This window comes from Rhinoraja longicauda, chromosome 16, assembly GCF_053455715.1.
Source record: "Rhinoraja longicauda isolate Sanriku21f chromosome 16, sRhiLon1.1, whole genome shotgun sequence".
Classification (NCBI taxonomy): Eukaryota; Metazoa; Chordata; class Chondrichthyes; order Rajiformes; family Arhynchobatidae; genus Rhinoraja; species Rhinoraja longicauda.
The window spans coordinates 18,708,709-18,733,706 of record NC_135968.1 but is presented as its reverse complement, the minus strand read 5'-3'; the positions used below and the strand labels follow the sequence as shown (position 1 = coordinate 18,733,706).

Here is a 24,998-nt window from a genome sequence, read left to right as displayed (position 1 = left end):
GAGGTTGCAGGGTGACTTGGACAGGTTGTGTGAGTGGGCGGATGCATGGCAGATGCAGTTTAATGTGGATAAGTGTGAGGTTATCCACTTTGGTGGTAAGAATAGGAAGGCAGATTATTATTTGAATGGTGTCAAGTTAGGAAAAGGGGACGTACAACGTGATCTGGGTGTCTTAGTGCATCAGTCACTGAAAGGAAGCATGCAGGTACAGCAGGCAGTGAAGAAAGCCAATGGAATGTTGGCATTCCTAACAAGAGGAGTTGAGTATAGGAGCAAAGAGGTCCTTCTGCAGTTGTACAGGGCCCTAATGAGACCGCACCTGGAGTACTGTGTGCAGTTTTGGTCTCCAAATTTGAGGAAGGATATTCTTGCTATTGAGGACGTGCAGCGTAGGTTTACTAGGTTAATTCCCGGAATGGCGGGACTGTCATATGTTGAAAGACTGGAGCGACTAGGTTTGTATACACTGGAATTTAGAAGGATGAGAGGGGATCTTATCGAAACGTATAAGATTATTAAGGGGTTGGACATGTTAGAGGCAGGAAACATGTTCCCAATGTTGGGGGAGTCCAGAACCAGGGGCCACAGTTTAAGAATAAGGGGTAGGCCATTTAGAACAGAGATGAGGAAAAACTTTTTTAGTCAGAGAGTTGTGAATCTGTGGAATTCTCTGCCTCAGAGGGCAGTGGAGGCCAATTCTCTGAATACATTCAAGAGAGAGCTACATAGAGCTCTTAAGGATAGCAGAGTCAGTGGGTATGGGGAGAAAGCAGGAACGGGGTACTGATTGAGAATGATCAGCCATGATCACATTGAATGGCGGTGCTGGCTCGAAGGGCCGAATGGCCTACTCCTGCACCTATTGTCTATTGTCTATTGTCTATTGACCGCCCCGTCCCACACCGACCGCCCTGTCCCACACCGCCCTGTCATACACCGACCGCCCCGTCCCACACCGCCCGGTCCTACACCGACCGCCCCGTCCCACACCGCCCTGTCCCACACCGCCCTGTCCTGCACCGACCGCCCTGTCCCACACCAACCGCCCTGTCCCACACCGCCCTGTCCCACACCGCCCTGTCCTACACCGACCGCCCTGTCCCACACCGCCCTGTCCTACACCGACTGCCCTGACCCACACCGCCCTGTCCTACACCGACCGCCCTGACCCACACCGCCCTGTCCGACACCGCCCTGTCCCACACCGACCACCCTGTCCCACACCGCCCTGTCCCACACCGCCCTGTCCCACACCGACCGCCCTGTCCCACACCGACAGCCCTGTCCCACACCGACCGCCCTGTCCCACACCGACCGCCCTGTCCCACACCGCCCTGTCCCACACCGCCCTGTCCCACACCGACCGCCCTGTCCCACACCGACCGCCCTGTCCCACACAGACCGCCCTGTCCCACACCGCCCTGTCCCACACCGCCCTGTCCCACACCACCCTGTCCCACACCGCCCTGTCCCACACCGCCCTGTCCCACACCGACCGCCCTGTCCCACACCGACCGCCCTGTCATACACCGGCCGCCCCGTCCCACACCGCCCTGTCCCACACCACCCTGTCCCACACCGCCCTGTCCCACCCCGACCGCCCTGTCCCACACCGCCCTGTCCCACACCGACCGCCCTGTCCCACACCGACCGCCCTGTCATACACCGACCTGTCCTACCCCGACTGCCCTGTCCCACACCGCCCTGTCCCACACCGACCTGTCCTACCCCGACCGCCCTGTCCTACACCGCCCTGTCCTACACCGCCCTGTCCTACACCGCCCTGTCCCACACTGCCCTATCCTACACCGACTGCCCTGTCCCACACCGCCCTGTCCCACACCGACCGCCCTATCCCACACCGCCCTGTCCCACACCGCCCTGTCCTACACCGACCGCCCTGTCCCACACCGCCCTGTCCCACACCGCCCTGTCCCACACCGCCCTGTCCCACCCCGCCCTGTCCCACACCGACCGCCCTGTCCCAACCCGCCCTGTCCCACACCGCCCTGTCCCACCCCGCCCTGTCCCACACCGACCGCCCTGTCCCACCCCGCCCTGTCCCACACCGCCCTGTCCCACACCGCCCTGTCCCACACCGCCCTGTCCCACCCCGCCCTGTCCCACACCGACCGCCCTGTCCCACCCCGCCCTGTCCCACACCGCCCTGTCCCACCCCGCCCTGTCCCACACCGCCCTGTCCCACCCCGCCCTGTCCCACACCGCCCTGCCCCACCCCGCCCTGTCCCACACCGCCCTGTCCCACCCCGCCCTGTCCCACACTGCCCTGTCCCACACTGCCCTGTCCCACACCGCCCTGTCCCACACCGCCCTGTCCCACGCCGCCCTGTCCCACGCCGCCCTGTCCAACACCGCCTTGCCCAACATCCCCCCGTCCTACATCCTGTGGGAGACAGGAACAAATGGTTGGTGACCTTGCCAGGGACGCCCATGTCCCAAGTTTGAATGAAAATGTAGAAGACTCTTTGTTCGTCAAGTCAATAGAATTGTGATGCTTCAGATCATAGAGCCACAGAGCAACACAGCACAGGAACAGGCCCTTCACTCCACCTGGTCCATGCCAATCAAGCTGGCATTCTGGGCCGTTACCATCTGCTCGCACTTAGCCCCTCGTCCGAAAGCGGCACAGTGGCGCAGCGGTAGAGTTGCTGCCTTACAGCGAATGCAGCGCCGGAGACTCAGGTTCGATCCTGACTACGGGCGCGGTCTGTACGGAGTTTGTACGTTCTCCCCGTGACCTGCGTGGGTTTTCTCCGAGATCTTCGGTTTCCTCCCACACTCCAAAGACGTACAGGTTTGTAAGTTAATTGGCTGGGCAAATGTAAAAATTGTCCCTAGTGGGTGTAGGATAGTGTTAGTGTGCGGGGATCGCTGGCGGCGCGGACCCGGTGGGCCGAAGGGCCTGTTTCTGCGCTGTATCTCTAAATCTAAATCTAGAAAAAAAGTCCTCTAAATCCTTCCCATCCATATATCTTCCCAATTGTCAAAAGTCGTAATTGTATCCACTTCTTTGGCTTCCTTGCTCACGGTGTTTCCCTCACCTGCTCCTATCTCTGTTCCCACAGGGGAGTGGGCTTTAGCTTCATCTTCACCTGGCTGCTGACACTCCTTGTGTTCATCATGTTCCTCGTGGGCGGAAATGTCTACTCGCTGGTGTGCAAGCCCTGGTACGACAAGGAATTGCTGCAGGTAAAATCCTTCCAGGAACGATTGGGTTAGCGTACGATGAGCGTTTGACGGCACTGGGGTAGGGTTTAGAAGAAGGAGAAGGGACCTCATTGAAACTTTCTGAACAGTGAAAGGCCTGGATAGAGTGGATGTGGAGAGGATGTATCCACTAGAGAGGTAGGACCAGAGGCCACAGCCTCAGGATAAAAAGACATACCTTTAGAAAGGAGATGAGAAGGATTGTCTTTAGTCAGAGGGGGGTGAATCAGCGGAATACATTGATGTGGAGGCCTAGTTAATTGATATTTTTAAGGCAGAGATTGATAGATTCTTCAGGAAGGTTGGATTGTGCAATGTTTGACAGTCTGAGTCTGAAGAAGGGTCTCGACCTGAAATGTCACCCATTCCTTCGCTCCAGAGATGCTGCCTGTCCCGCTGAGGTACTCCAGCTTTTTGTGTCTATCTTTGGTTTAAACCAGCATATCTGCAGTTCCTTCCAACACAGGAAGTAAGAATATGTGAGGTTATTCACTTTGGAAGTAAGAATAGAAAGGCAGATTATTATCTGAATGGTGTCAAGTTAGGAGGAGGGGGAGTTCAACGAGATCTGGGTGTCCTAGTGCATCAGTCAATGAAAGGAAGCATGCAGGTACAGCAGGCAGTGAAGAAAGCCAATGGAATGTTGGCCTTCGTAACAAGAGGAGTTGAGTATAGGAGCAAAGAGGTCCTTCTACAGTTGTACCGGGCCCTGGTGAGACCGCACCTGGAGTACTGTGTGCAGTTTTGGTCTCCAAATTTGAGGAAGGATATTCTTGCTATGGAGGGCGTGCAGCGTAGGTTCACTAGGTTAATTCCCGGAATGGCGGGACTGTCGTATGTTGAAAGGCTGGAGCGATTGGGCTTGTATACACTGGAATTTAGAAGGATGAGGGGGGATCTTATTGAAACATATAAGATAATTAGGGGATTGGACACATTAGAGGCAGGAAACATGTTCCCAATGTTGGGGGAGTCCAGAACAAGGGGCCACAGTTTAAGAATAAGGGGTAGGCCATTTAGAACGGAGATGAGGAAGAACTTTTTCAGTCAGAGAGTGGTGAAGGTGTGGAATTCTCTGCCTCAGAAGGCAGTGGAGGCCAGTTCGTTGGATGCTTTCAAGAGAGAGCTGGATAGAGTTCTTAAGGATAGCGGAGTGAGGGGGTATGGGGAGAAGGCAGGAACGGGGTACTGATTGAGAGTGATCAGCCATGATCGCATTGAATGGCGGTGCTGGCTCGAAGGGCTGAATGGCCTACTCCTGCACCTATTGTCTATTGTCTATTGTCTATTGTCTATCTCTGCAATGTTTTGTGGTCTAGAGAGTATTTAGGAAAAAGGTTCTGACAATTCCACCTTTCCACTTTACCCATAATGTTAAACCCCAGTATTAATCCTCCCCTCAGCCTCCTCCTGGTCAGATTTTGTTTGATAGTCTCTTGGTTATATGTCACTGCTCAAGTGCAAGGTCACATTATTTTCTCACCGGGCCTCATATCTGGATGGTACTGTGCTCTGCCACAAGATGGCAATGTTCACGTTTCATTGAATCTACGATCCAGTGTAACTGAATCCTGGATGCGAGGAGTTTAGGGATAGAGGACTTTGAACTTGACAGACAGAAACAAGCTAACCGTGTTAATTTTGGGGCGGCACATTGGCATAGCGATAGAGCGCCAGTGACCTGGGTTCGATCCTGACTACAAGTGCTGGCTGTACGGAGTTTGTACGCTCTCCCTGTGATCGCCTGGGTTTTCTCTGGGTGGTCCAGTTTCCTCCAATGCTCCAAAGAGGTGCAGATTTGTAGGTTAATTGGCTCTAGTAAAATTGTAAACCGTCCCTAGTGTGTTGGATAGTGTTAGTGTGCAGGGATCGCTGGCTGGCTCGGACTCGGTGGGCCGATGGGCCTGTTTCCGTGCTCTTATCTCTAAAGTCTAAATTCTAATTTGCTCTCTACTCCAAAAATGTACAGGGGAGTTGGGGGTTGTTGAGATCTGTGTAAACCACAGAATAGCCCAATCACTCTCCACACAATTGTAACATCAGAACTTCAGAGGGATATGGATAAGGTTGCCAACTTCCTCACTCCCAAATACGGGACAAGGTGATGTCACTGCCCCACGTGACCTCACCCAGCCTGCGGCCACGTGCTCCCACTCCTCCAATGGCGGCCACCCAGGCCGGGAGGCGGGTTACTACGCAACCACCGATAGGCGGCGCCCGGGCCTCCGGACCTAGATTGTCTGGAGCTAAAATGTCGGAAACCTAGAGTGTCGGGACCTAAACTGTCGAGACTTACAGCGTCAGGGCCTACAGCGTCAGGGCCTACAGCGCCAGGGCCTACAGCGTCCGGGCCTACAGCGTCAGGGCCTACAGCGTCCGGGCCTACAGCGCCCTCCGGGCCTAATACGGGACAAGCGCCCGGGACGGGGCCCGAACAAGGGCCCAGGTACGGGACATAACAATTTAGCCCCAAATATGGCTTAATACGGGACAGTTGGCAACCCTACATATGGGCCAAAAGCAGGCAGGTGGGACTAGTATAGATGGGGCATGTTGGTCTGTGTGGGCAAGTTGTGCTGAAGGGCCTGTTTCCATGTATGGTACATATCAGGGCTGTATGACTATGACTCTATGACTGTTCATTGCATCACAGGCAATGAAAGCTTTTGGACTGATGGACAAAATCAACCTAGAAGAGACCCTGGGACTGAAATCTAATCTTAGCATCAGCAATGTGTACCGGTTAGTATTTTTTAATTCTTACAAGATTTAGTTTTAGTTTTAAATTTTTTATATCATTTTTCATTTTCAGTTTTAAATTTTCAGATTATATTCCACACTCAGTTACCTTTCTTGTTTTTGCACCTCCTAATGTATTCATGTACTTTTGTAGTTTTTAGAGATACAGCGTGGAAACAGGCCCTTCGCCCCACTGAGTCCACACTGAGCACCGATCACCCGTGCACACTAGTTCTATGTGTTCCCACTTTTTCATCCATTCCCTACACATAGGATTGCCAACTGTCGCGTATTACCCGAGACATCCCGTACTTTGGGCTAGATTTGTTTGTCCCGTATGGGACCGCCCTTGTCCCGTATTAGGTCCGGGGGAGGGGGCTGTCGGCCCGGACACTGTAGGCCCGGGTGCCGCTGTAAGCCTGGACAGTGTAGGCTAACGGAGTGTGTTCGGGGAGCGGGGCTGAGTGCGTTTGTCTAACGGAGGTTGCGTGGCAACCCGCCTCCCGGCCCGGGCGGCCGCCATTGGTGGAGCAGGAGCACGTGGCCGCTGGCTGGGTGAGGTCACATGGGGCGCGGGCAGAGTTAGATGGTTGGCAACCCTACCGACACACTAGGGGCAATTTACAGAGAGCTGATTAACTTCCAAACCCACACTTCATTGGAATGTGGGAGGAAACCTACACTCGGAGGAAGCCCACATGGTCACAAGGAGAACATGCAAACTTCACACAGACAACTCCCGAGAGTTTCCTCCGGGTGCTCCAGTTCCCTCCCACATCCCCAAGTTGGGTTTGCAGTTCAATTGGTCCTCTGTAAGTTTCCCCAGGTTTGTAGGACATGGAACCAGTGTGGTCGTGTGAACGATGGTAGGTGTGGACTCTGTGGGCTGAAGGGCTTGCTTCTATGCTGTATCTCAAAAAATTAAAAAGAAACATGAGAAAATCAGGAGGTTCAAAATCAAGAAAGAAAACACAGTGCAGAATATAATCTGAAAAAGTGTCCAGAGCAGAAACGTCGCCGATCCACGTCCTCCAGAGAGGCTGCTTTTGACTTCTGACTCAATGAGAGGAACTTTAGCCATGATCTCCTGATCATGAGGTGGGGCAGTCACACAGCGGTCCATTGCCACCCTATCCCAACACCTTCATAACTGACCTTTCTGTCCCGGGCTTCCTACATTGCCAGAGTGAGACCATACGCAAATTGGAGGAACAGCACTTTGTATAGTTTACAACCCCGTGAATTCCCTAATTTTAAGTAACTTCTACGTGCACTCCACCCGTTCTCCCCTCCCCCTTTGCCCCTTTGCTCCACCCTAATCGTTTAACCAGTTCCACAGTACACCGAATTGTTTGCCTCTTGAGATCACACCTTCTCCAACCAACAATGGGCCGACCAGGCACCGCCCTGACGAGGTCAGTTGTGGCCGGCCATGATTGATCCCGGTCTTTTCTTGCCACCAGCTCTTTATACCCCCCCCCTCCACCCCCTACTTTCAGTCTGAAGAAGGGTCCCGACCCGAAACATCACCCATTCTTTTTCTCCAGAGATGCTGCCCAACCCGCTGAGTTACTCCAGCATTTTGGGTCTATCTTTGGTATAAACCAGCATCTGCAGTTTTTTGTTTCTACATCCGGTCTCTTATGAGGGACCCTGGGGTTTATAACAACCATGGGCAACCAGTCTTTGTTCTCCAGCCACCATTCCCAGACATTGCTCCCTCTCTAGGATCAGGGAATCCCCCATTCACGGGAACAAGCAAGAGGCCATTTAGCCCATCTGGCTGGTTCTTGCCTCTCACTGGGATCACATGACCTGGTCACGTGATAGAAAGGCTGGGGGAGGCCCAGGAAAATGGGCAAAGCTGGAAACGGTGGGGGGAAGGTGAAGGGAATGTGAGCGGATTCTCGGTAAGCCAGGAGGAGGGGGGGGGGGGGGGGGGAGAGAAACGTACAGGATGAGAGAGAGGAAGGTTTTCCTAATCACCGGAGACCCTGGGTCATTGTCCGTGGACTTCTTGTGATCTTTCACACGCCAAACTCCTTCTCTGTATACAGTGATTGTCAAAACAACACATCAGCTTGGAAAACCCTAAACCTGGATCAGAACTTTGATCTGGACAAGAATCTAAACATCAGCCAGGTATGTGTGGAGTCTTTTTTTTGATTGATTGTATTGATTAAAAGATATATAATTGAACAGGTCCTTCGACCCACCGAGTCCACGCTGAACATCGATCACCCGTTCACACTAGTTCAATATCATCCCACTTTCTCATCCACGCTCTACACACTAAGAGCAATTTACAGAGGGCCAAATAACCTACAAACCCACACGTCTTTGGGATTGGCAGATGTGTCACGGTAAAGTCTAGTTTCGTTCAGAGATACAGCATGGAAACAGGCCCTTCGACCCACCGAGTCCACGCCGAACATCGATCACCTGCTCACGCTAATTCTATGTTATCCCACTTTTGCATTCACTCCCTGCACACAAGGGACAATTTACAGAGGCCAATTAACCTGTACATCTTTGGGATATGGGAGGAAACCAGTGCACCTGGAGGAAGCCCACGCAGTCACAGGGAGAACATGCAAACTCCACACAGACAGCACCCGAGGTCAATATCGAACCCAGCTCTCTGGCGCTGTGAGGCAGTGGCTCTACCGGCTGTATCACAGTGCCGCCCTCAAATGATGATGGTGACTGAGGTTGGGGGTGAGACGAAAGAGTGCAGATGGTAGGGTTTGATAAGGATGAGAGGTGGTGAGTGAAATGTGCAACCAGGGATTGTGGGTAGAAGGGAACAAGGGAAGGGGGAGAAAAATGGGGGATGCAGTGAAAAAGATGGCATCCAAGTCCCAGACATGGATCTGCAATCATGCGTTAGAATCCTCATTCTTCAGGAAACGGGGCTTCCCCTCTTCCATTATAGATGAGGCTCTCACTAGGGTCTCTTCTACATTCCGCAGCTCCGCTCTTGCTCCCCCTCCCCCCCATTCGTAACAAGGACAGAATCCCCCTCGTTCTCACCTTCCAGCCGCCAGCCAGCGTATCCAAACAATCATCTGCCAACATTTCCATCACCTACAACGGGACCCCACCACTGGCCATATCTTCCCATCCCCCCCCCTTTCTGCGTTCTGCAGAGACCGTTCCCTCCGTAATTCCCTGGTCCACTCATCCCTTCCTACCCAAACCACCCCATCCCCCGGGCACTTTCCCCTGCAACCGCAGGAGATGCAACACCTGTCCCTTTACCTCCCCCCTCAACTCCATCCAAGGACCCAAACAGTCTTTCCAGGTGAGACAGAGGTTCACCTGCACCTCCTCCAACATCATCTATTGCATCCGCTGCTCCAGATGTGAACTTATTTACTTCGGCGAAACCAAACACAGGCTCGGCGATCACTTCGCTCAACACCTGCGCTCGGTCCGCGTTAACCAATCTGATCTCCTGGTGGCTGAGCACTTCAACTTCCCCTCCCATTCCCAGTCTGAACTTTCTGTCATGGGCCTCCTCCAGTCCCATAGTGAGTCCCACCGGAAATTGGAGGAACAGCACCTCATATTTCGCCTGGGCAGCTTGCAGCCCAGTGGTATGAACATTGACTTCTCCAACTTTAGATAGTTCCTCTGTCCCTCTCTTCCCCTCCCCCTTCCCAGATCTCCCACTGTCTTCCTGTCTCCACCTATATCCTTCCTTTGTCCCGCCCCCCTGACATCAGTCTGAAGAAGGGTCTCGACCCGAAACGTCACCCATTCCTTCTCTCCTGAGATGCTGCCTGACCTGCTGAGTTACTCCAGCATTTGGTGAATAAATCCACTCTTTTAAACCTCTACTCTGCAGTCTTTTCCGCTGACTGGATAGCACGCAACAACAAAAGCTTTTCGGTACACGTGACACAAAACTGACAAGGGTGTCAAGGTAGATGAGGAGAAAGGAACTGGGTGACGGGCTGGATGGGGGGGGGGGGGGGTTGTAAAGAAAGGTGCACATTGGGTGGGGGTGGGATGGGTTGTAGGACTAGTTGAGGCAGGTACTACTTCAATATTTAAAAGACACTTGGACAGTTTCATGGATAAGAAAGGTTTAGAGGGATGTGGGCCAAACGCAGGTAACTGGGACAGGCTTAGATGGGGCATCTTCATCGACATGGACGAGTTGGGCTGAAGGGCCTGTTTCTGTGCTGTATTACTTTGACTCTACAGGTTTAGAGGGATATGTGCCAATACGGACAGGAGGGGCCCGCACAGATAGGGCATCTTGGTTGGTAATGGATGTGTTTGGCCGAAGAGCCTATTTCCATGCTGAAGGACTCTACGATTATGACATTGTTCTTCGATTGCTAACTGTTATTGAGGTTCAGTAATTCATTTCCTATTTTTTTCAGTACAAAGGGGATATTTCAGCCCATTTTGAAAGTATGGATATTAATTTATCGGATATTACCTTACTGGATAATGAGGGCAAGGACATTATGAAGGATGTCTTAAACACTGGCATTAAAGATTTAAACTTTACCAGTATCTCCAAAGAGGTAATTCATACTCTCGCACATTAACACAAGGAACTTTTGTACAGGGGTGGTGAGGTGGTTTGGAGGATATTCTGGGCTTGATATGTCCTTACCTTGAGGATGGACAGGTGTGTTTCGATGAGAAAGGTCTCACGACTTCTCTGATACCTCTCTTATCTCTCTATTTATATACAGCTGGAGCGGCCGTTAGTTCAGAGGGATATCCTCGTTACTGTGGAGCATCTACAAAACCTCTCCAAGATCCTGGTTAGTCCACCCACACATCCTCAATCCACTTTTCTTTCTTTATTGCCCTTGTCTTTGGTGATCATCATGCAGGTGAGAGGGGTGCTAGCACGGGAACAAGGACCGTCAGCACTTGAAGGGCCAAGTGTTGTCTCATGGAGCCACTGCTAAAGTAAACTTTACAACGCAATGCAATCAAGACTACATGTTGGAGCGTCAAATTCAAGGGCCGTTGGGGACAGTTAAACTGGCCAGTTCACCGAACAAAGATTCATGCGAAATTAAATGCTGGAGCAACTCAGTGGGTCAGGCAACATCTCCAGAGAAAAGGAATGTGATCTTTTGGGTCAGAACCCTTCTTCAGAATGAAAGTAGGGGGGTGGAGGGACTGGAGGTAGGAAAAGGCCAGAACCTCTCCCATCAGGCAAGAGGGACAGAAGTGTGAAAACACAACACCTTCAGATTCAGGGACAGTTTCTTCCCAGCTGTTATCAGGCAACTGAACCATCCTATCACCAGATAGAGAGCGGTCCCGAGCTACCATCTACCTTGATTGGATACCCTCGGACTATTTTTAATGGGATTTTACTGTACTTTATCTTGCACTAAACGTTATACACTTTATCCTGAATCTGTACACCATGGACAGTTGATGTCTGGGGTTGAAATTCTGGCAACTTTAGGGTGGGGCCATTGCATGGGGAGCTGTATTCTGCTCTGCCTGAACCTATGAGTGGTGGATGGGGAACGACAACGTATTTATTCCATCAGAGCATGGTATTGTCCTACCCAATGGTTGATGGAATTTAATACAGAGAAATGTGAGATGTTCCAACATGGGGAGGGCCTACACAGTGAATGGTAGGGAATTCTGGGGAGTGTTGCAGAGCATAGGGATCTAGGAGTGCTTGGTGCATGGTTCCTTGAAGGTGGAGTCGCAGGTAGATAGGGTGCTCAAAAAGGCTTTTGGCACATTGGCCTTCACCAGACAGTGTATTGAGTATAGAAGTTGGGAGGTTGTATAAGACGTTGGTGAGGCCGCATTTACAGTACTGTGTTCAGTTCTGGGCACCATGTTATAGGAAAGATGTTGTCAAGCTGGAATGGGTACAGAGAAGATTTATGAGGATGTTGCCAAGACGAGAGGGTGTGAGCTATGGGGAGAGGCTGAGTAGGCCGGGACTCTATTCCCTGGACCGCAGGAGGATGAGGGGTGATCTTATAGAGGTGCATAAAACTATGAGAGGAATAGATCAGGTAGATGCACAGTCTCTTGGCCAGAGGAGGTGAATCAAGGACCAGAGGACATGGGTTTAAGGGGAAGGGGAAAAGTTTTAATAGGAATCTGAGGGGTAACTTTTTCACACAAAGGGTGGTGGGGGTATGAAACAAACTGTCAGAGGAGGTAGTGAGGCAGGGACTATCCCAATGTTTTAAGAAACTGTTAGACAAGTGCATGGATCGGAGAGGTTTGGAGGGATGTGGGCCAAAGGTGGGCAGGTGGGACATGTATAGCTGGGACATGTGGGCCGGTGTGGGCAAGTTGGGCCGAAGGGCCTGTACAAGACTCTGTGACACTAATTCTTCAGCACTAACTGAGTTGAAACAACAGTATTTGGTGACACGGCGATCGCTTGGGTATATTTTACTTTAAGATGTGGCCAATCACTCTGTTACAGCCAGACCCTGAAAAAACTGAACTCAACCAAGAGGCAGAAAGACTGAAGCAATTGAACGTTTGGATCGAGAGCAATATGCTGCCGATTATAGTAAGTTTCACACTGGGCAGGGCAAACATTTACATTACAACACAGGGAACATCCCTTCAGTAATGAGCACAGGGCCAGAGTGGTGTGGGACAGTATGTGAACATAGAACATAGAACAGTGCAGAACATGATAGGCCCCTCCGCCCACAATGTCTGCGATCTTTAGGGATGGCACGGTGGCGCAGCGGTAGAGTTGCAGCCTTGCAGCGCCAGAGACCCATGTTTGATCCTGACCTCGGGTGCTGTCTGTACAGAGTTTGTACGTTCTCACTGTGACCGCGTGCATTTTCTCCTGGTCTTCTGGTTTCCCCCCACATCCCTAAGACGTGCAGGTTTGTGGGTTAATTGGCTTCTGCAAATTGTCCCTGCTGTGTAGGATAGAACTGTACATGTGATCGCTAGTCGGCATGAACTCAGTGGGCCGAAGGGCATGTTTCCATGCTATATCTCCAAAAACTAAAACAAACACTAAACATGATGCCAAGACCAACTCATATCTGCCTGTACATGATCCATATACAAAACGATACCATTAAACTTTATTTATCCCAAGAGGCAAATTGATCTGCCAACAGTCAGAAAAACACAAAATATATGAAACATGAAACTAAAGTGACGAGTGGAAAGGATAGGCGATGTGCAACAATTGGGCAGGGGAGGGGAGTCAATCTACCCCATGACAGAAGGGGGAGGAGTTGTACAATTTGATAGCCACAGGGAAGATGGATCTCCTGTGGCATTCTCTCCTGCATCTTGGTGGAACCAGTCTATCGCTGAAGGTACTCCTCAGGTTGACCAGTGTATCATGGAAGAGGTGAGTCGTATTGTCCAAGATGCTCCACAGTTTGAGGAGCATCCTACCCTCCAACACCACCTCCCATGAATCCAACTCCACCCCCAGGATGGAGCCAGCCTTCCTGATGAGTTTGTTAATCCTGTTGGCATCCGCGGCCTTCGCCCTGCTGCCCAGCGCATGACAGTGAAGAAGATGGCACTGGCTACCACCGATTGGTAGACCATCTGCAGCATCTTACTGCAGACGTTGAAGGAGCGGAGCCTCCTCAGAAAGTACAGCCGGCTCTGTCCCTTCTTGTACAGGGCCTCAGCGTTCATGGACCAGTCCAGTTTACTGTCCAGGTAAACTCCAAGGTATTTGTACTCATTGGTAAACTGCACATCCACACCATTGATGGAGACAGGGGACAGGGGTGTTCCTCTCCTCCTAAAGTCCACCATTAACTCCTTAGTCTTGTCGGTGTTGAGCTGCAGGTGATTCAGCCCACACCACTCAACAACGTCGTTGACTACACCTCTGTGTTCAGCTTCCCTCCCCTCACTGATGCAGCCCACAATTGCAGAGTCATCTGGAAACTTCTGCAGGTGGCAGAAGTCCGAGATATATCTGGTCGGAGATGTAGACGGTTAACAGGAAGGGAGAGAGGACCTTCCCCTATACTCTGTGTTGCTCACTACCATATCCGAAGAAGGGTCTCGACCCGAAACGTCACCTATTCCTTCTCTCCTAGATGCTGCCTGACCTGCTGAGTTACTCCAGCATTTTGAGATACCATATCCGAGACACAGTTCTGTAGCCTGACATATTGTGGTGAACATATATGCCTCCATTCCCTGCGTATACATGAGCCTATCCAAGATACTATTAAATGCCACTATCGCATCTGCCTCCACCACCAGCTCTTTCCAGGCACCCACCACCCTGCGTAAAAAACCCATCCCGCACATCTCCTTTAAACTGTCCCCCCTCTAACCTTAAAGGTCTGCACTGTAGGATTTGATATTTCCATTCTGAGAAAAACATTGTGACTGTCTACCCTATCTATGCCTCTTATAATTGTACAGACTGCATTTATATCAGGTCTCACCTCAACCTCCAACACGCTGGAGAAAATAAAGTAAGTTTGTTCAACCTCTCCTTACAGCTAAACACTAATTACTTGTCTCTCCTTGTAGCTAATACCCTCTAATCCAGGCAGCATCCCGATAAACCTCTTCTGCACCCTCTCCACATCCTCCCTGTAATGTGACGGGAACAGTGAACAATACTGCAAAAGCGGCCTAACCAGAGTCCTGTAACGTTGCAACATAACTTCCTCGCTCTTGTACCCAATGCACCCGACCGATGAAGGCAAACACACCATGAGCCCTTTTCACACCTTCGATCAACTTTGTGTTGTATTGACAAGATTTGGTTTCCAATTTTCTAGAAATCACTGAAAGAAAACATACGGGATCTACGAGGAGGTACTTCATATCTCGAGGTGGGCCAACTGTTTAGAGCTGTACCTTTGCTGTTTAGCTGTCTGTTGTTGACATTTTGATTCAATTGAGATTTACGGCAGGTGTATTGTGATGGTGCCAGACAGTGCTTTTTTTGTAGATGGTACGCACATAGCGATTCACGGGACGCTATCATCTGCTGTGTGTCAGACTAGTTTTTAACTCTTTAGTGGCGCCGATGTGCCATTCAGTCCATGCCATGACACCAGCGCTGTAGTCAATGATGATGTTGTGTGCAGCAATGGTATAATATAATAATGGTATTTATCATGATGGTGTTACAGGCAGTAACACTGTTAAGAATTGTATTCATGTATAGTCTTTTCTCTTAATTGTATTCATTATTGTCTATTTCTTTGACTGGATAGCATGCAAACCAAAGCTTTTCACTGTACCTCGGTACACGTGACAATAATAAACTAAATGTTACATGAGTTGGTGTTATATACATTAATGTTATATAGACAATAGACAATAGGTACAGGAGTAGGCCATTCGCCCCTTCGAGCCAGCACCACCATTCAATGTGATCATGGCTGATCATTCTCAATCAGTACCCCGTTCCTGCCTTCTCCCCATACCCCCTGACTCCACTATCCTTAAGAGCTCTATCTAGCTCTCTCTTGAATGCATTCAGAGAACTGGCCTCCACTGCCTTCTGAGGCAGAGAATTCCACAGAATCACAACTCTCTGACTGCAAAAGTTTTTCCTCATCTCCGTTCTAAATGGCCTACCCCTTATTCTTAAACTGTGGCCCCTGGTTCTGGACTCCCCCAACATTGGGAACATGTTTCCTGCCTCTAATGTGTCCAACCCCTTAATAATCATACGTTTCGATAAGATCCCCTCTCATCCTTCTAAATTCCAATGTATACAAGCCTAGTCGCTCCAGTCTTTCAACATATGACAGTCCCGCCATTCCGGGAATTAACCTAGTATGTATAGTATATATGTAATGTATTTGTGTAAAGTATTATTATGTACAAGTTGCTACCCAATGCTCCTGCCCTCTCACCGCAACTTTTGATGCCCTTCCTAACCAAGAATTTATCAATCTCCACTTTAAAAATACCCAATAACTTGTCCTCCAGAGCCATCTGCAGCAATGAATTCCACAGATTCACCACACTCTGGCTAAAGAAATTCCTCATCTCATCTCCATTCTACAGCTACGTTCTTTTTATTCTGAGGGTGTGCCCTCTGGTCCTAGACTCTCCCACTAGTGGAAACATCCTCTTTGCATCCAATCTAGGCCTTGATGATACCATCATCTTTGAAGATATTAGCTGCCTACTCACAATAAACCACACAATATCTACCGTTTTCTGCAACCTCCCATGTTCTGGATATATAAATGTATTATATACAACAATGGTATTTTGGAAGTCAATATGTCATACCTTCCACTGTGCTCTGCACCATTTCTCTTGCACCAAGACTATTGTATACATTGACAACTTACAAGGATTATAACAAAGACACAAAGTGCTGGAGTAACTCAGCTGGTCAGGGCAGCATGTCTGGAGATCATGGATAGATGATGTTTTGGGTTAGGATCCTTCTCCAGTCCCCAACCAAAACTTTGCCTCTCCATATCCTCCAGAGATGCTGTGTGTCGAACTAGTGTGACTAGTTGAGTTACTCCAGCAATTTGTGCCTTTTTTTGTGAACCAGCACCTGCAGTTCCTTGCGTTATACTTGCACTGATTGTGGTTTAACCCGTTTTTCAGATAATGGTAAACACGACGGTACAGAAGATCGAATCTGCCCAAAGTGTCCTCCAAAATAAAGGGTCAGATGTCATTACAAATGTGAGCACCGCAAAGGATTTGGTCCAATTCTAAAATCTTTCATTGGGTTGAGGGGAAGGTAATCGTGTGTTTGAAGTATCTGTAAATGCTCGGTGAAGGCCAAAGTGAGAGGCTGGGGATACCGCTATCCCTGTGCAACCCATGTGCAGTGAAATGGGAGAATCATTTTTTTAAATATATCAAAAAATACTTTATTCAAGTAATAAATATTTAGAAAACATCTTCTTTTCAACAACTCCATCCGACATTTCCGGAGGTTACACATTCAATGCCATTCAATTCATTTCCAATTTTACACAGAATCCCTTATTTGGAGGGGCGTCTCTCTCCATCACACCCTGCCCCCCATGTCCAGCAGCGGAAGGACCCTAGACTGTGGTCCTCCCCCACAGAGCCTTGGCGTTGGCTGCACCAAGCTTCAGTGCGTCCCTCAGCACGTACTCCTGCAGTCTGCAGCGGGCCAGTCGGCAACATTCCCCCGATGGACAGCTCACTCCGCTGGGAGGTCAACAAAGCTCGGGCAGACCAAAGAGCGTCTTTCACCGAGTTGATGACCTTCCAGAATCATTGTCTGCACCTTAGACTCTGGTCCTCCCAGTTCTCCTCCAGGTATCCTTTAGAATTATTTTTTATTTTTTTAATTTGCCTGTGCTGTGAGTCTCTGCCTCCACCACTTTTCAGACAGTGAGTTTCTGACCCCATCTGCTCCTTGGATAATACTCTTCTCAACTGCCCTCAAGGGGTGGCAGGGTGGCGCAGTGGGAGAGTTGCTGCCTTTCAGCGCCAGAGACCCAAGTTCAATCCTGTGTGGGTTTTGCCCGGTTTCCTCCCACATTCCACAGACGTACAGGTTTGTAAGTTAATTGGCTTTGGTAAAAATTACAAATTGTCCCCAGTGTGTACGATGGTGCCAGTGTATGGAGTAATTGCTGGTCGGCAGGGAATCAGTGGGGTGAAGGGCGCAGGGCCGTCTTAACGCATGGGCCTGATGGGCACTTGCCCGGGGGCCCACGAGCATAGGGGCCCCATGCTGATCTGTGTATGTTAAGTGACTTGCAATAAATAAATACTACTTTAAAAATGTAGGTTCAATAAGTGCTTTTTCGCAACATTTTCGGTCCCTAAGTGCTTCTCACAGCGATCTGTAAGTGCTTTTCGCAACAATGTAGCACCCTAAGTCCATCGCTAAGTGCTTTTCGGTAAGTGCTTTTTGCCGGCACGACAGGGGGGGGCTGGTAGGGAAAGGGGGGTGGGGGAGAGTAACGGTAGGGGCCCCAGTACACTGCTTTGCCCGGGGGCCCATAATGCTGTAAAAACGGCCCTGGAAGGGCCTGTTTCTACGCTGTATCTCTATACTAAACTGAGGTGCAGTGCAGGATTGGCGTAAGTGTAAATGTCGCTCAACAGTCAATGCACACTGCCACAGATATATTACTTGGGTGGCTTCAGACGAGAGAGTGTACAGAACTCTTGCCTTTCAACACAAAACAAGGCACTAAGTAGGTTGTAATCTGGGGGTTGGTGGGGGGGGGGAGATTGTTTAAAAGCCAGGTAGGCTCATTATAAATGTCCTCAGCGCTTGCACTGTAAATTCAAGAGTCAAGAGTCTTTTATTGCCATATGTCCTAAAATAGAACAACAACATTTTTACCTGCAGCAACACAACAGATATCTAAATAGCACACTCAGTCGATTTCATGATAAACAATAAAAAGTTCAATAAATTAAAAAAAAATACTATACAAAAAACAAAAACTAAGCCCAAACTCCCTTGTGCAATCAGGGAGTTTGTAGTTCGGAGTTTGTTTGGAATTCGTAGTTTTCAATAGCCTGATGGTTGTAGGGAAGAAGCTGCTCCTGAACCTGATCATTACAGTTTTTAGCATCATATACCTTCTTCCCGATGGCAGGAGTGAAATGAGAGCGTGGCCAGGATGGTGTGGGTCTCTGACGATGCTGGCTGCCTTTTTTTAAGCAGCGACTCCTGTGATCCCTTCAATGGTGGGGAGGTCAGTACTCGTGATGGACTGGGCAGTGTTCACCACTCTCTGTAGTCTCCTTCGTTCCTGATTGAACCAGGCCATGATGCAACCTGTCAATATGCTCTCTACCATACACCTGTAGAAGTTCACATTCAAGTCTACGCACCAAATTTCCTCGGAGATAGACAGAAAATGTTGGAGTAACTCAGTGGGTCAGGCAGCGAATCTGGATAAAAGGAATGGATGCCTTTTCTGGTTGAGATCCTTCTTCAGACTCGACCCAAAACGTCACCCATTCCTCTATCCAGAAATGCTGCCTGACCCGCTGAGTACTCCAGCATTTTGTGTCTATCTTCGGCGTAAACCAGCATCTGCAGCTCCTACCTACACTGAATTTCCTCGGTATTCTAAGGAGGTAGAGGCATTGATGGGCTTTCTTTATGATTGTCCAAAGGCTCAGTGCTGAGCTGGGACCCAACCAACCCCTGCCGATTCCCTGCACCACCACTGGTACCAAACACTTGACCTTGGATCTCCTCTAGATCACCACTCCACCCTCCAACCACTAACCACATTGCGAGATGGGGAAATCCCTGCACAAGTTGAAATACCTTCTTCCCATTGTAACTGCACACTCTAATTTAACAGGAATCCAAGATCTTTGTGGACTGCCAAATGGATTACTTCAGCCAGTACATCATCTGGACCAAGAAAACGGTGAGCTTTGATTGAAGGACACAGCATGGAGACAGGCCCTTTATCCTGATCCTGACTGCAGGTGCTGTTTGTACGGAGCTGCCTGAACAGAGTTTTTTTTGTTCTCCCTGTTACCACGAGAGTTTTCTCCGGGTGTTCCGGTTGCCTCCCACACTCCAAACACGTACAGATTTGTAGGTTAATTGGCTTTGGAAAAATTGTAAAGTTGGCCTTAGTGTGTAGGATAGTGACAGTGATGGTGTACCGATCGCTGGTCGGCACGGACCCAGTCGGCCGAAGGACCTTTTTCTGCGCTGTATCTCTGTAAGACTAAAGTAAAGCACCTTTGAGCCCAGCAGCTGCACTACTGAACAATTCTAATCCTTTCTAATGCAAACACACCTCGATGGAGTGGCACGGCTGGAAGAGCTGCTGCCTTACAGAGCCAGAGACCCAGGTTCAAGTTTGCACGTTCTCCCTGTGACCACGTGGGCTTTCTCCGGGCGCTCCGGTTTCCTGCTGAATCTCAAAGACGTGCGGGTTTGTAGGTTAATTGGCCTCTGTAAATTGTCCCTAGCATGTAGGGAGTTGAGGTGAAAAAGGGATGACATTTTGAGTTTAGTTTAGTTTAGTTTAGTTTATTGTCACATACCGAGCGGAAAGATTATACATGATTATAATCAAGCCATCCAGCATTGAGTGCAAGATAAAGTCCTATTAAAGATAGTCCAAGGGTCTCCAATGAGGTAGATGGGAGGTCAAGACCGCTCCGAGTTGTTGATAGGATGGTTCAGTTGAACTAGTTGAACGAACATAGAACTAGTGTGAATGGGTGATTGATAGTCGGCATGGACACAGTGGGCCAAAGGGTCTATTTCCATGCGGTATCTCTAAACTGTATTAAAGGAGAGAGAGAGAGACAATGGATGGCTGGAAGTAATTGGCTCCACACAGCGATTGGGGTGTATTTGTTAGCTGCTCCACTGTAGACTCTGTTGCTTGAGTGAAGACTGTTTTTATCTTGCAGATTACCGAGGATTTTGCACGGTGCAAACCAGCGGCCAACGCTATAGACTCCGTGGCCACCATCTCATGCTCCTACCTTCTCGATTCATTGGTGAGCGAGCGATTGCGACAGGGAAGGGGGCTGGATCGCTCAAGCCGGGTGACCACTCAGTTGTTTTTTTTGGGGGGAGTGGACTAAATTTCAGGTAGTCGTATCTAACAACTCTGAGAATGATTGATTGAGTGTAGGGGAAACCTTCGTCTATCTATAACCCGTGGTGTCCCTGCCCTGGGAGTGTGTGATGGGACGGTGCAGAGGGAGCTTCACCATGTATCTAACCCGTGCTGTCCCTGCCCTGGGAGTGTGTGATGGGACGGTGCAGAGGTGGTTGTATCTGGAATGAGATGCAATCGGTTCAAAGCCTTATTTTAACACGTTGCCTCTGGCCGGCAATCACTTTCTGATGCCGGTGTGAAACTCTGCAGGTCTTTATCAACTCCATGTGAAAAGAAATTCCAATCAAGTTGAAGAAGTTCACAAGTGTTCACGGAATGCCGGGAATTTGGCTTTCATTGCGATTAGCTGGTTGGCTGAAGGCATGTTGGGAAAGCAAGGGGGGAAGATTGGTGGGTCGCACACATCAACACAGAAGGTAGCCACACTGACTTCCTCCCACATCCCAGAGACAGAGTCATAGAGCCGTACAGTATGGAAACTGGCCATCGGCCCATGGAAGCAGGCCATTTGGCTCAACCCACGCCGATCAAGATGCCCCACCTGACTGGATAGCACGCAACAAAAAGCTTTTCACTGTACCTCAGTACATGTGACAAAAGTAAACTAAACTACTCTCTGTATTTTTTATTCATTGCTTTGAATCTCTGCCCCCTTGTGCTTGAACTACCAGCTAATGTTTCTATCTATTTCCTCCATCCACAACAACCTCCCATCCCAGCCTCAGCTGGAGGTGAAGTCCCTCGTCCCTGGTGCTAGTTTTAAAGTTTTTAGAAGTGCCATCATAATTAGAGTCATACCATCGTACGACACGGAGACAGGCCCTGCAGCCCAACTTGCCCACGCCGACCGAGATGCCCCATCTATGCTAGTCCCACCTGCCCGCATTTGGCCCATATCCTTCTAAACCTTCCCTATCCATGTACCAGTCCAAATGTCTTTTAAATGTTGTTATAGTACTTGCCTCAACTACCTCCTCTGGCAGCTCTTTCCAAGCACCCACCAGCCTCTGTGAAAAAGTTGCCCCTCAGGTTCCTATTAAATCTTTCCTCTTTCACCTTAAACCTATGTCCTCTGGTTCTTGATTTCCCCCGCTCTGTTTGAAAGACTCCATCCAGTCAGATCATACGTAAAAAGTATGAGTCAATCTGGTTGTGAGAAACTTCAAAAGCTGGCACAGTGGCGCAGCGGTAGAGTTGCTGCCTTACAGCGCCAGAGGCCTGGGTTTGATCCAGACCTCGGGTGCTGTCTGTATGGAGTTTGTACCTTTGGGTGCGTGGGTTTCCTCCTGGTGCTTCGGTTTCTTCCCACATTACAAAGACGTGCGGGTTTGTGGGTTGATTGGCTGCGGTAATTTGTCTCTCGTGTTTAGGATAGAACTAATGTATGGGTGATCATTGGTGGGCACAGACTTCGTAGGCCAAAGGGCCTGTTTCTACACCAGATCTTTAAACCACACCCGAGCCATCTCTTCCTAGAAATCTGCAGGAAGGAACAACATATGCTGGTTTATACCGAAGCTGGACACAAAGTGCTGGAGTAACTCAGTGGGTCAGACAGCATCCATGGAGAAAAAGAATGAGTGACGTTTCGGGTCGGGACCATTCTTTGTCTATCTTCATAGAAATCAACTGGTTCATTCTAATGCACGGAGGGATTAGGGAACAAGTGTGGATGGGATGATGTGATGATTGCTGTCTGTTTCTTGCAGAATGCCTTTTGGTTCAGCATGGGATGGAGCACCATATTTCTGGTTCCAAGCATCATATTCGCAGTTAAACTGGCAAAGTACTACCGACGTATGGCAACTTCAGACATCTACGAGTAGGTAACACGGAAACAAGAAGAAGTAGATAGTCACAAAAAAGCTGGAGTAACTCAGCGAGACAGGCAGCATCTCTGGAGAGAAGGATTGGGCAAAGTTTCGGGTCAAGACCCTTCTTCAGACTAGTTAGGGATAAGGGAAACGACAGATATAGACGATGATGTAGAGAGATAAAGAACAATGAATAAAAGATATGCAAAAAAGTAACGACGATAAAGGAAACAGTCCATTGTTAGCTGCTTGTTGGGTGAAAACGAGAAGTTGGTGCGACTTGGGTGGGGGAGGGATAGAGGGAGAGGGAATGCTGGGGTTACTTGAAGTTAGAGAAATCAATATTCATACCACTGGGCTGTAAGCTGCCCAAGCAAAATATGAGATGCTGTTGCTCCAATTTGCGTTTAGCCTCACTCTGACAATGGAGGAGACCTAAGACAGAAAGGTCAGTGTGGGAATGGAAAGGAGAATTAGTGTTTAGCAACCGGGGGATCAGGTTGGTTCAGGCGGATTGAGCAAAGGTGTTTAGCGAAATGATCGCCCAGTCTACATTTGGTCGAGAAAAATAAAAAGTCTCTTCTGAGGTAGAGGGAGCTACTGCCTTCTTCTGGAGGCCCTGAGGCAACCAGTGACATTTAACGTCAAGATTCAAGAGTGTTTAGTTGTCATATCTATCGAATGGAGATGAGGAGGAATTTCTTTAGCCAGAGGGTGGTGAATCTGTGAATTGCATTGCCACTGATGGCTGGAGAGGCCATGTCATTTGGTATTTTTAAAGTGGAGATCGACAGGTTCTTGATTAGTAAGTATGTCAAAGGTTACGGGGGGAAGTCAGGAGAATGGGGTTGATGGAAGGATAGATCAGCCATGATTGAATGGCAGAGTAGACTTGATGGATCGAATGGCCTCATTTTGCACCTATGACATGACTTATTGAACACTGCACAGCATTAATTCTGCAATTGTGATCTTTGGACTTATCTGAACTTAGGTTGTTCTGTAGACTAGGTTTAGCCTTTTTATGATTGAATGGCAGAATAGACCCGAAGGGCCGAATGGCTTAATCCTGCTCCTATGGCTTATGACGACTTGGAACAGTGAAGTTCTTACATGCAGTAGCATAACAGGTTTGTATTTGTTTAGTCTTTATCTAAACCATGCAGTATAGTTTCGTTTATTGTCAGGTGTACTGAGGTACAGTGAAAAACTTTTTTTTACGAGCTATCCAGTCAGCGAAAAGACTATACATGATCACAAGCAGTCCACAATGTATAGATACAGGATAAAGGGTACTTAAAAGAGTGGAGTGATTGTAATGTGTGATTGCAGATCCATTTTGGGACCAGCACGCAAGAATTTGCTGACTTCAAAGCCATCTTACATATAAATAATATATAATTTTTTAAAATTCAATAAATTAATAATGCAAATACCACTGCAAAAAAAAAAAAAAATCTAATTTGTTAGTGCAACTGAAGCCAGATTATCAATTTGCCCACCCAATCTCACATCAATCAGCTTGCATTTGGATTTAGCAGTTTAGCAATATACCATGGAAATAGGCCCTTCGGCCCACCGAGTTTACACTGATCACCTGTTCACACCAGTTCTATATTCTCCCACTTACTCATTGACTCCCTATGTACTAGGGGCAATTTTATAGATGCCAATTAACCTTCAAACCCACACATCTTTGGGATGTGGGAGGAAACTGGAGCACCCGGAGAAAACCTACACGGTCACACAGAGAACCTGCAAACTCCACATAGACAGCACCTGAGGTCAGGATTGAAACCGGGTCTCTGTCGCTGTGAGGCTGCAGCTCTACCAACTGCACCAATGCAGTTCTAACAACCGCGCCAATGCATCTCTACCAACTGTGCCAATGCAGCTCTACCAACAGCGCCCTCGTGTAACGTGATACAGTGAAAAACCTTGTCTGCATGCTATCCAGGCAAATAACTCCAAACATGATTACGCCAAGCAGTCCAAAAAGAGAAAAATACCAGAGCACAGGATATAGTAGTATAGTTTCAGAGAAAGCGCAGGTTACAATAAAAGTGCAATGTCAGTGATGAGGTCGGTTGGGAGATTGGGAATACATCCTAAGTTTATGAGAGGTGAGGTTTAGTTTAGTTTATTGTCACGTGCAACAAGGTATAGTGAAAAACATTTTTGTTGCGTGCTATACAGTCGGCGGAAAGACGGTACAAGATTACAATCAAGTCAACCACAGTGTACAGATACTGGATAAAGGTATTTAGAAGAGTGGAATGTTTAGGACAAGATAAAGTCCAGTAAAGTTGAGTAATCTGATAACAGCAAGGAAGAAGCTGGGTAATTCATACGCTTCCATTTGGTGCAGCTCCAAGAGGTAACAGCAAAAAAAACAAGGCCTCGTGATGGTAGACAATGCGGAAGTGTGGGATTAGATAATCATTTGGAAAGAAAGAGTCTGGGTACAAGAAAATTCTTTAGGGTGTGACTGTTCCCTTGGAGTGGTGGGTCTCTTGCTGGCCTCAGAGAACACAGGGCTTGAGAATCAGGGCATGAGAACCAGTCTAACAGTTGCTCATCTCTCTCTTCTCCTTTCAGAAATGGCCGCCCTCACTTTGAGATGTAAGTAGACTCTGGTTGGGACTTCTGACTC

At 48.8% G+C, this 24,998-nt stretch overlaps 1 protein-coding gene across 7 annotated transcripts in view; it reads left to right on the top strand.

The window, feature by feature from the left end:
• The window catches only part of prom2 (prominin 2), a 62,633-nt gene that overhangs the window by 33,509 nt on the left and 4,126 nt on the right, over positions 1-24,998 (top strand). For 4 of the 7 annotated variants that reach the window (XM_078413353.1, XM_078413352.1, XM_078413354.1 and 1 more), the window contains 12 exons: positions 3,087-3,210; positions 5,882-5,970; positions 8,025-8,109; positions 10,362-10,508; positions 10,683-10,754; positions 12,413-12,502; positions 14,727-14,780; positions 16,531-16,611; positions 19,242-19,310; positions 20,317-20,406; positions 22,241-22,353; positions 24,944-24,967. In XM_078413353.1, the coding sequence (XP_078269479.1) occupies positions 3,087-3,210; positions 5,882-5,970; positions 8,025-8,109; positions 10,362-10,508; positions 10,683-10,754; positions 12,413-12,502; positions 14,727-14,780; positions 16,531-16,611; positions 19,242-19,310; positions 20,317-20,406; positions 22,241-22,353; positions 24,944-24,967 (1,038 nt within the window). Of the gene's footprint in view, positions 1-3,086; positions 3,211-5,881; positions 5,971-8,024; positions 8,110-10,361; positions 10,509-10,682; positions 10,755-12,412; positions 12,503-14,726; positions 14,781-16,530; positions 16,612-19,241; positions 19,311-20,316; positions 20,407-22,240; positions 22,358-24,943; positions 24,968-24,998 lie in introns of all 7 variants that reach the window. The other 3 variants (XM_078413357.1, XM_078413355.1, XM_078413356.1) reach the window with 3 other exon arrangements.